This window comes from Pelophylax lessonae (assembly GCF_965119305.1).
Source record: "Pelophylax lessonae genome assembly, chromosome: 3".
Taxonomy (NCBI): Eukaryota; Metazoa; Chordata; class Amphibia; order Anura; family Ranidae; genus Pelophylax; species Pelophylax lessonae.
Window position 1 is genome coordinate 192,993,877 of NC_138770.1, and position 12,412 is coordinate 193,006,288.

General features: G+C 40.9%; 1 protein-coding gene across 2 annotated transcripts in view; it reads left to right on the forward strand.

Moving 5' to 3' along the window:
- The first annotated feature begins 9,258 nt into the window (after positions 1 to 9,258).
- LOC309551571 (glypican-5-like) overlaps positions 9,259 to 12,412 on the forward strand; it is a 500,453-nt gene continuing 497,299 nt past the window's right edge. For both annotated transcript variants that reach the window (XM_082252205.1, XM_082252206.1), the window contains exon 1: positions 9,259 to 9,793. In XM_082252205.1, coding sequence (XP_082108331.1) covers positions 9,643 to 9,793 — 151 coding nt within the window. In that variant the 5' untranslated portion in view covers positions 9,259 to 9,642. The remainder of the gene's footprint in view (positions 9,794 to 12,412) is intronic.

The window sequence follows — 12,412 nt, forward strand, 5'->3', positions numbered from 1 at the left end:
ATGAGGCTGCAGGACCCCTAATCCTCAGTCTGGATAGTGCTGATTGGCCCTGTGCTGATCACATGTACCCTCCCTAGCAATACACACCAAACTGAGCACGTGCAGAGTGACTCCGAAGGCCTTGTACTATCAGGAGATGGATTGGAGACAGTGGAAGAAGGGGAGGACCAGAGAAGACAGGATCAAACAGCCTTTTTGCATAATACAGAGGATTAACCCCTTAGGTTCCAAAGAGAGTATAACAAGCATGCTTTACTGCATATACAGACTGATTTTACTGTGGTGGGTTTAGTAACACTTTATTGTTATTCACTTAACCTGTAAGTGGTCAAGTTATGGATGATCAGTGTACATTAGCCATAAGAGACTAATCAATCAAAAGACTGTTGTTTAGAGCCAGCAAATCCGTCTTTCCAGTGTCCTGCACATTCTCAGAAATGTTTGGTCTCTCCTCATTAGTAGATAATATATACATGCAATGATTGCTAGGGTACATGTATTCAGTCAGCCTTTAATGTCAGTTTACAAGACTCTGTTAGTGTTAACACACCTCATTTTATGGTCTTCCACCTTATATGTTCTGTAAGTGATTTATGGTTTTACTTTTTATCTTTTCACCAAGAGTTTACATTGTATGAAAGTGGAGATTATTAATGTTCTATGATCCTTTGAACAGTGTGGCTGAGCTAGAATCAAGGAACATTTAGGACAACTGTATTTGTTTTTCAAATGACTTTCCATATTCCTCTTCCGTTTCTAGCTATTTAAAGATAGTGGATCTCAATTTATCTTCCTATGGTTTTTCTTTTTTAGAATGACATGCCTGCTGTTTGATGGCTAGTGTTGATATTTCATAGGCATACTTGAGATGTTTGCTCCCATTATGGGCCAGTCAAAGTGTCTGGGATACAGCTCTCAGTAGGCACAATACCTACTAACTTCATAACCTTCTCAGACAGGAAAGAGACGTATTCCAGAACCCAAAATCCTAGCTAGAACACTTGTCTTTGTTCAAAATTCTGATCACAAATCAACTCATTTCAGATAACCAAGGCATAATGAGTACTTAATGAGCAGGAACAGGACATTTTATGAAGTGTTTACATGTAACTACAGTATATTACTTCTTGAAAATGTAAAAACACAGCCTAAGCATATATTGGCTTAGTTTGAAATAAATAAAAAATGGTGGCCCACAACAGTCAAAATATTGTGTACTATAGGTTTGACGATGAAAATCATTCGTTTTCCTTTGTCTGGGTTTTATAAAATAGCTTATGTAGCAGATGCAGGGCCGGCGCTCCCGCTAGGCAAACTAGGCAGCTGCCTAGGGGCGCACTTTTGCCTAGGGTAGGGTAACCAGTCCCCAGTTTTGTCCCCACTTTGCAGGGCCGATCCTGGGCGGGTGCACCGTAAGCTGGGGCAGGGGGGGGCGCGCCCAAGGCCCGGCCCTGCCATAGGTTCCTTGGGCTGCCTTCGGAAGGGAGGGGGCGAGCGCCGCCTAATTAAACAGAGCAGGGTTCTTCTGCTTACCCAGCGCAGCTGCTGTAATGTGAAGTCCCGCCTCCGGACCACCGCCAACCTATGAGAGACAGCACACTGGTGACGTCTATCATAGGAGCCGGTCCAGGAAGCGGGACTTTACATTACAGCAGCCACGCCGGGTAAGCAGAAGAATCACACTTTGTTTAATCATGTGGCGCTCTTATCACCATACACTGGTCACTTTGAATTGATGGGGGCACACTGGTCACTGGTCACTCTGCATTGATGGGGGCACACTGGTCACTGGTCACTCTGCATTGATGGGGGCACACTGGTTACTGGTCACTCTGCATTGATGGGGCACTGGTCACTCTGCATTGATGGGGCATTGGTCACTGGTCACTCTGCATTGATGGGGCACTGGTCACTCTGCATTGATGGGGGCACACTGGTCACTGGTCACTCTGCATTGATGGGGGCACACTGGTCACTCTGCATTGATGGGGGTACTGGTCACTTTGCATTAATGGAGGCACTTGTCACTCTGCATTGGATGGGGGCACTGGTCACTCTGCATTAATGGAGCACTGGTCACCCCCCTCTCTGACACACTGCTCCCCCCTCTCTGAAACACTGCTCCCCCACCCTGACACACTGCCCCCCCCCCCTTCTGACACACTGCGAGTGATGCAAGTATAGGGGGGAGTATGGGGAATGCATGGAGTGTGCTGTGAGTATAGGGAAATAGGGAAATTTTGAAGGTTTTTTTTGGGAGGGGGCGCAAGTAGCTAGTCTTGCCTAGGGCGCAGAATAGTCTAGCACCGGCCCTGAGTAGATGCTATCTAGTAACAAAAGTTTTGTGGGAAAAAAAAAACATAGCATCTAAAAAAATAATATAGTAAATACAATTGTGACACAAGTCGTATTGTAATTGAATGTTATTAAAAATGACCTTTCTTTTTCAATCTGCAGCTCTGTAATTTTCTGTAAAATACAATGCAATATGGCCACCTGGAGGTGTTCTGTACACAGAATGTGTACTGACCACACCTCAGAAACATAATTTCCTGCTTGTGTGATCGGCTCACTAATTTTCCCAGAAGTCTACACTACTCTACACTAAGTCAGATGTCCGGCATCCCCCGCAAAAAAAAAAAAAAAAAAATGTAATTTTTAGTGAGATACTCTCAATAGGAAATCACGTATAAAGGGATGCAGTTCCTGCCACTTTCCTCATTATAGCCCTGCAGGTGCAGCAGCTGATTTATGATTATGAAACCACTCCCATTAGATACACTTACCACATGGATACAGACAAACAGGGATTTCTTCAGAATAACAAAAGGTAGGAATCTGCAACAAAGTTTGTTGGAATTCTTGTAATGTACATAGATCACTCAGAGGGGGAATGTTTTTTTTTTTTTTTTTTATTCTCAATAAAAGTGTAGTTAGAGCCCTTTCACACTGAGGCGCTTCTAAACTGCCCATAAAACGATGAGCGCTTTTGCAGCGCTTTTCAGGCATTTGCGGCGCGCTTTTTAAAGGGCACGTGACTCAAAAACTTCTCCAAAAAAACATTTTGAGGCGTTTTAAAAATGCTTTTTGGGTGCTTTTCAGGTGCTTCCCATTCATTTCAATGGAGACATTTTTGAGACGCTCTTTTTAGCTCTCCAAACATGCTCCAAAGATGCTGCATGCCGTTTTTTTTTTTTCACCGCACTGCCAGCGCACTTCCCCAGCATGAGAGCATTTATTGATTTTAATGAGAAGCCTTTTTCGTGAGCCTTTCATGCGCTTTTTTTAAGCCAAAGAGCTTGAAAAACTCCTCAGGGTTAAAGGGCTCTTACTGTAACAGTAACCAAAACACGCATATAGATTGTTACTACATACATTTTTCCATATGCATAATGCATATGGGACAAAAAAGTAGGACAAACAAGTTGCTTTTGGTTAAAGAGTTAATAATAACGAAAACAAAAAAATGACCACCTATACAGAAAATTAGATGTTTAGGAGGGAAGGGGGCTTCTATAGTATTTTTAATAGTTTACAAATTAAGCCATGTATTTTTTTTTTTAAAGCGGCCTTTAATTTATGTTTAGTGACCTATTAAAGCTGAACTTTAGCACTGACATTCCCAGAACACTGTCTTAGGTTTTTGTACTTGGTAATCTCTTTTTAAAACCCTTTTTTCTCAGTTTCCATGTGGGCATGCTCTAATGCCACCTAGACCAACCAAACTGATGGCAGTGTCCTCTCAGTCTACACTCCAGAGTTTGCTCCAAACCCCACCTCAACCACTTTGTCTTGCACTTGAGTGCCATGACGTAGAGTAGAAAGGATCCCTCTGCCAACCTGGCCATAGAGATGCTAGAAAGCTATGATAGAAACTTTTAGATAGAAAAATGTTTAATGGCGGTTACAGCCGTGTGGTGGTGGTGGGGGGGGGGGGGGGGGGTTTAAGGTGGAGGTTCGTTGTGATTAATAGCAATATTTAATTTCTATTTTGTGTGTAGTTAACCAATAATGATCTTTACATTTATTTGGTCATACCTAAAGTGTATGTTACCCTAAATATTTTTTTTTCTATGTGTGTGTTCACATATATGTATTTTATTAATACATTTTCATCTGTTATTTTCATGTACTTCTTCCAGTTGACCTTTCTTTCTTTATCTAAACTGACCACACAATGCATTGCAAGCTGATCTGTTCTTGTGTAGTCAGTTTGTATTCTTTGGCTGGCCATTCAGAGGTACAGGTCACTGTGTAGTGCAGAACACAGCCTACCTGTATTGGGTAGTTTGTTTAGCCACTACACGCCTGACCAATCACAGTCTGCCTCCAGCACACACCCCTTCCCAATCACAGCCTGCCTCCAGCACACACCCCCTCTCAATCACAGCCTGCGTCCAGCACACACCCCTGCCCAATTACAGCCTGCCTCCAGCACACACCCCTTCCCAATCACAGCCTGCCTCCAGCATACACCCCCTCTCAATCACAGCCTGCCTCCAGCACACACCCCTTCCCAATCACAGCCTGCCTCCAGCATACACCCCCTCTCAATCACAGCCTGCCTCCAGCACACACCCCTTCCCATTCACAGCCTGCCTCCAGCACATACCCCTTCCCAATCACAGCCTGCCTCCAGCACACACCCCCTGCTCAAGCACAGCCTGCATCTTCCTTTAGGATGAACATACTATGGAATACAAGCATACAGTGTGTCTGCACAGTGTCCTGTAACCTCCTCATTATCAGGAAGAAGAGATGCATGGTCACATGACCAAACTTTTTAATCTTGTAGAAAAAGGTAAAAAAGATCATTTCTAAAACTAGCCAAAAACTGTTTTTGTGCATTTATTGTTTAGCAGCTTTAGAAAGTAACATTGTATGTTCACAACTATTTTACCACTTGCTAACTGGGCCTTTTGTCTGAAATGTGTTGCTTACAATTTAAAATCAGTATTTTTTGCTAGAAAACTACTTAGAACCCCCAAACATATATATATTTTTTAGCAGAGACCCTAGAGAATAAAATGGTGGTCAATAACATTTTTTATGTCACTCGGTTTTTGAAACAGAAATATTTTGGAAAAAATACACTTTAATGAATTAAAAAAATAAAAAATAAATACCCCAATTTTTTTGTATAATATGAAAGATGATGTAATGCCAGGTAAAGAAATACCTAACATGTCATACTTTAAAATTGCACATGCTCGTGGAATGGCACCAAACTACTACTTAAAAATCTCCATAGGCAATGCTTTAAAAATTTCTACAGGTTACCTGTTTAGAGTTACAGAGGAGGTCTAGTGCTAGAATTATTGCTCTTACTCAGACGTTTGCGGCGATACCTCACATGTGTGCTGCAAACACTGTTTACATATGTAAGCGTGCTTTACATTTTGTTTTTGTTTTTTTTGTTTATTTTATCATGTTTTTTTTTTTTACTACACTGTCCCTTTAAAACATTTTTTTGATCACTATTATTGCTATGCTTATGAGTAGTCGCCGTCTTGCCATCCTTTATCTCTATGGAAAAACCCTGCTGAGGCTGAATGGTTTCGGGAGTTACCGATTGGTAATGTTAGACCGGGAAGCAGTGGGGGGTACTTCTCCTGCCGCTTCTAAAAATGATCCTGCAGCAAATCCACTGCTGGGATAATTTTTATGGGAAAACCGACCGACTTAGGAAAAAAATACCGGGGTTATGGCATCTAGCTGCAACCATAACCCCGGTTTTTAACTTCAAAATTATGACGAACATTTATGGTTAGGCGGTCGGCAAGTTTGAAATGGCTTTCAAGGCATGCCATGAAGGATAAATGTACAGTTGCTTGTGCTCGGACACTGTCAAGCCATCAAAAATGGCTGGTGTCATAACTGATCACACGTGCAGCACCATATCCACTTCAGATCAAACAGAGGCCAAGATGGCTGCTTCCTTGGCTGTAAATGAGAGGAAGGTTTACTTCCACATGACACATGCCTAATATTGGGAAATAAGGAGGTTGCCATTGTTTGGCTCCTTTTGTAAATGCTACTGGCAGTTTGGAAAGCTTTATATTTAGTCCCTCATTTAGCCCTGCATTGTACATGCAGACGCTGAGGGACCATTCACAAGTCAGAGCATCGTAGGGAATAGGAGACTACTGGCTGCCGGAGGAGCCAGGGATAAGTTAAAGGAGTTGTAAAGGCAGAAAGTTTATTTATCTTAATATATTCTTTGCATTAAAGTGATTGTAAAGTCTCGTTTTTAAAAAAAAAATACCAAACATGTTATACTTACCTCCTCAGTGCAGTTGCTATGGGGGCAGCCGAGCTGAAGCTCCGTGTTTCAATTCAGACACAGACTTGCCATTCGATCCCGCCACCTCTCTCTCCTGATTGGCTCACTGACCTGTGATCAGCTAAGTCTCATGGACTCGCTGATCACAGAGCGCGCCACCCGCGCCCCACAGGGGGCACGCAGGCAGTGCATTTTATGGGAGGATGTATATGGATGCCCTTCCGGCAATTTAGGCCCGCGTTGTAGCCATATTTCGGCTAAAGTGTTGGCGAGAGAAGGTTTAAGTGGTTGTAGCCTTAAAAAAAAAAAAAAAGATCCTGTTCCTTTTAAAGCATGTTAAACCGTATAGTGCTTGAGCGGTGTCATTTGTTTCTTTCTATGTTGTAATATATCTGGTTGATTCTACCTGTTCCTGTGTCCCTCCTTAGTGTGCGGACCACAGTAATCATGGCTGCTGATCCATGATACTGTGGTCAGGTTACGTGCCTCCGTGATCCCGCTGCTCTCCTCTCTTCCCCCTCCCTCTCACCCTGTCAGCTCTGGAGTAGTGAGCCCTCTCCTCCCTGCCCCTCCTCTCCCCTCTTTCTGCTATTTCATCTGTAATAAGTTAGTGATTTTTATTCCTGCCAGCCCCTATTCAATAACAAGATGTACTACACAGTGTGTGTGTTTTATTCTTTTAAATTTAGCAGCTAAATACCTTTTTTCACATTACCGATGTGTGGTCATGTGACTGCCTGGCTGACGTCAGAGGGGAAACTCAGCCCCTCCCACTGTAGTCCGTAGATCAGGGAAGGAGAGCGGCGGGTGGTCACGTGACCGCACATTGGCGATATAAAAAAGGTATTTAGCTGCCGAATATTTAAAAAAAAAAAAAACACAAAATGTGTAATAAGAAGATGAGAGAGAGAGGTGTTTGTAGTCCGAATCAGAAAAGCACCCTAGAGCAAGAAATTTGTTACTGGCAGGATCACCAGTTAAAATAAATAAAGGAAAAAAGCCTGAAAAAGTAAACTAATACATTGTGATAGCTTTCTACTCGTTTTCATATAACACCTTTCATGATTCTGTGACCATCATTGTTATGTTGCATTGTTGATTACTTTAAGTAAAGAATTTATTAAAAAAAGAAAATTAACTAACGCAGCCACACATCTAAGAACAATATATCACAGTTTTGTTCTTGGGTTTAGATATACTTTAAATAGCTCCTCAGAGTTATAGAAACTCCCTTCGTTTTTTTAATGATTTCTATAATATTTTTATAAGCTTTCATTGCGCTGGTGATGAATGGCTTTGCTGATCGACATGGTGATTACATTGCCTTACTAGAATGTGTACTTTGTAAATTTGAAGCCAATTTCAACAAAATTTCAGCAAACGTGAAATCTGTAAATTTAGTGCAAAATCAAGTTTGAAGGTATCACTCGCTCATACCTATGAAAGACACTGCCATGAAAAGAAAGCAATGAAATTCCCCAAAAACACAGAAAACACTATATGTATCACTTTTGTATCATAAGTAGTAAAGTTATAGCTAAATTATTATATTCATGGCTTAAATATAAATATGGCTCTGGAGATTTATTAGTTTTAAAAAGAGGAAAATTACTGTTGCCAAGAATGATATAGCTATCACTTTACTAGTAAAAAATACATATGATAAAATACAATCAGTAAAATATGAATAATAAAAAAATAATATAAATACAATAAAAAAATGACAAGGTAAAAAAATAAAGAACAATGCTAGAGGAGAATGCATCTCTAATTTTATTAGATAAAGTTTTCCCTTTTTTATAACTTTTTCTGTTTCAATAAATTCTATTGAACATATCGAACAATGCACAGATATTGAACAGGTATTCTGTTTCAAAGTGATACATAATAAGTTCTAGCCTACAGTATATATATATAGGAAAAAATAATAAACTTCAATTTCCACCAAGGTGGATAAAATACTAGGAAAATACGATGTTCAAGGTGGAAAGGGGCCCAAAAATTAGGAATAGTATGATAAATTGAATTTACCCCCCATGGGTGGGGGTTCACCCTGTACAAAAGAGGTTAATGAAAACCCCAGTTGTGGGAGAATCAATGGTGGGATTGGTGCAAAAGTAGTGTAGAAAGTAAGAAAAGGACAGAGGAACAGAGAAGGAGAGAAATAAAAAAAGGAGAAGGAGTAAGATAGCAGGTTGGACGTGGGCCAATATTGATCCCCCCTCACGGGATGAATCCTCAAATGAAAAATTTAAGCTGGTTAAATTGACCACAATGGGTCGTTTTGATTCCTTCCTAAATAGTTGAAAATCCAGGGGTTCCCTGTCTTATTATCATTTATTCATGAATTCCTTCTACTTTTTTTTTTTTAAGTTTTATTTGTAATATTTTATTATTTTCATCAGCTAATTCTTTTAAAATAAATGTCATGGAAAATATAGCAACGTGATCAGACCTACTATAGGAAAGTTGTCTTCTTGAACAGGGAGAATGTTCATTTTTTATTTTCAGATGAAATGGTATGATTCTGATCTGTCTTTCTGCCAGAAAAGATTTTAGTCCTTAGACATCCTCCTCTTATGGTTGTAATAATTTCGCAATGAAAAAAATGTTAATTGCTTCTGCGCGCTCTGATTTTTGGAACATGTTTTATTTTGCTGTATTTATAATGCTCTGCAGTCTGCTGCTTTAGATTTCTCTTGGCTGACTGTCGACCTTTCAACTGCTTGAGTCACGAAAGCCAGGTCCAGTGTTTTCTTTTGATGCAGTCATGCTGTAACAAGATGACTGACATATCCAGTTTATTTTTGGGTCAGCATGATGCGGACAGTAAGCCAAGCAGGGCTAGGGGAAAGGCGTACAGTAATCTGAGGATGGCTAATGGGCGATCGGTTGGGAAGTGTGGAGTTAATGGTCAGGAGTGAATGGGGGATGAGGAGACAGAGGGAGGGAGGAGCAGAGGGAGAGAGAAGAGTATGGGGAGGCATGAAGTGAAGGAGAAGTACAGAAGTGAGGGAGGGAGGGACCTGTCCTACAGTCTAGGACTCAACCTAGAGACAGAATGAAGCTGACAGCCAAATAAATAGAAGCCATACAAGACTAAAGTGGAGAGCACCCTGACATAGGTGTGACATATAGGAGACAGGGAGGGTCTGACACTTGTCAGCCAGAGACAGATCACTGCCAACTTCTATCCTGACAGCATGCTCTTCTCAGTTCATTGAGGCTATGTCCTTTAACTAGTGGTGGTGTATTGGTGCCTGAAGAAGAAGCACATTTGGACAAACCTAAGGAGATAGATGCAGAGTAAAGGTGAATAGAGGTGGGTACACCCTGAGTGTATCCCTGTGTCTGCTGAGATGCCCATGTTGCTCCTGCTCCTTCTTCTGCTCCTCAACTTTGTGGCACTGATGCCCGCCCAGGGGCCCCCAAGTTGTCATGAGGTGCGCGCGGCATTCCAGCTTCAGCAGGTCGGCAGAGGACGACTGGTGCCCGAGGTACCAGTTGAGGGTAAGTGCAGCTATCGCTTACTTTGATTACTTTTGTATTGAATTGTATTGTAACTTTACAGACTTCCTTTATCATGTAAAAAACGAGAAATCTGTTGGCGCTATATAAATCCTGTATATTAGAAATAATAATAATAATTGACTTTAATTGGAGATGCTTTGTGCATATCATGCTTAACGTGATCTTATTTAACACCCTACCAAAATATGTGCTAATGCTTCTATACAAATCCCAAAATCACAGCTAAGATTGGTGCCTGAGGGACCATATTAAATGCTAGTCTGTTATATGCTTTATAGATCTAGAACATATTTTATAATTAAGAAAGCCTGCACTAATACAGAATGAACATAGACTGTCCATGTTGTATATAGATCTGTTATAATCAGCTGACTTGTAATAAAGCACATCTTCCTAATTGCCATAAACCGGCTTATTGAGTGGAATCAAGTGCAATATTCAAAATACCGTAACCCATTTCAGCCAATTAACTGTCATTGTTTACCAATAGAAAATGATAACTGTTTGCCCCAAAATATTTCTTTAGATATTTACAGTTTGCACCCTCTTTATGGAACAAGGATTGCTGTATTCATTAGTGTTTGTGTACTTACTGCGCTGTGTAGATATCTCCAGTAATAGGATTAATGTGGATTCTCGGTGAGCAGTTTATACATTCAGATTATGTGATGGGTGCAGTACGAGCAGTGTCTGCCAAGGGCTACGTTTGTCTACTATTGAAGGTACTGCATTTGTCATACAACTCATAGTGTCACACAGTAGCAGCATCATATTGTCAGTTGCACAGATTATCACTTTTAGCGTGGCCATAGACAGGTAGATGTTTCACCTAGAATGATAGGCGGTATGGCATCTGCTGTCTCCACCCTGCCAGGACCTCCTATCTTGTACTTTGCAGCTTGGCTGAAGTACACAAGTGATTAACACTTTTCTTCCCATTCTGTATAGGAAAAGGGAAGGATTGACAGTTGTTGCTCAGACAAGTTAGAACATCTCTGTTTGCAATAATAAGTACGTATGGCAGCCAGACACACCTATTACTGCTCCATGCAGCCCAATTCTCAATATCATCAATGTTATAATAAATCAGATTCATGTGAGGGGTCACGCTGAGGGCTGCTTTGCACTTGTTGTCATGTGGTGAAGAGGATGCTGGTGGTGCACTACATGGAAAGTACCCCCAGACTGCACTTTGCAGGAGGTTTTGGTGTATACAGCCATATCACACTGTATATTTGCATAATTTTAAATGAACTATTGAATAACATGGACCTGATATCATTAATTATCAGTGCAGTTATATGGTGCACCAATGCCCTGAAACGCAGCAGACAAAGGCAAAAAAGGCAAATAGACTATGCACTTTGCAAAGTGTAGTTGCACTCTGCAAGTTCAGTTGCTCCAGAGCTTAATAAATGAAGTAAAGCTTCACTTTGCAAACAATACCCAATCACATGCAAGGAAAATTAAAAAAAAAAACAGCATTTTCACTTGCACATGATTGGATAATCTAATGGGCCATACACACTATAAGATTTTCTGAAGACTTTTTCCTTTAGACTTACCAAAACCATATAATATGAGGTCAAACCTAAACACTTTCAATTTGTATGCAATCTGGCAGGCCCTTACACTACATAGAAAAGGCAAATCTGAAGGAAATCTAACCACAAAAGTTGGATAGTGTGTATCCAGTTTAAGTCAGCAGAGCTTTTGCTCATTTACTAAGCTCTGGAGCAACAGCACTTGCAGAGTGCAACTACACTTTGCAAAGTGCGCAGTTTATTTGCCTTTAGTAAATGAATCCCAGGCAAACATTTCCACCCATTTTCTTAACACATGGAAATGTCCTACAGGTATAGTACAAGTGCACAAACAGACTGATTTTTATTATGACAAATCCCTGGCTGTCGTATAAGTGAAGTTAGCATATCTCGATCTTTCCATTCTTACATTAATTACAAATCTAAACCCCAAAACAGGAACGTAAGGCTGATGAGTTCCCCCATCCACACAAGCGAGGTGGGCGGAGTCCTCCGCTGTCAGAATACACTGATGAGCATTTCAAACATTGATTAAATGAACGTTTTCCAACAGTCCTGTTTCACAGATGTCGATCGTTAGATGGACTTCTGTAGATTGGGTACAACCCTTGATGGATCAAAATTAATCCAGTCCTTGCTGAACCAGCCCATTTTGATCTATCAATGGCCAGCCCATATATTGGTATTTGCCAGTCTTCAGATGTGGTGGCTGCAGCCAAGTAAAGAAAATATCTGGTAATCTTGCCAGAAATGCAGTAAATTACTGTTTGCTGAAAAGAAAGCAGACACATTATTTTTATTATGTGAACTCCTCAATCCACCATCTAATGGAGATAAATGAATGCTGTGACAGACTCAACCAAGACAGGGGCTATTGGAGTGGACTGCAGGGCGGCCTCTTGCCTACTGACTAAGGGCCCTGGCTTTTAAGGGAACACTACTCTTTGGGAGGTGTGTGCCTAGGGGACCCTTGAAGCAGCCTTTTTTGGTGTCAAGTCCATTTCTCCCAAAAACACACAGACTTTGGGAACTGGATATTTCATATACATATTTG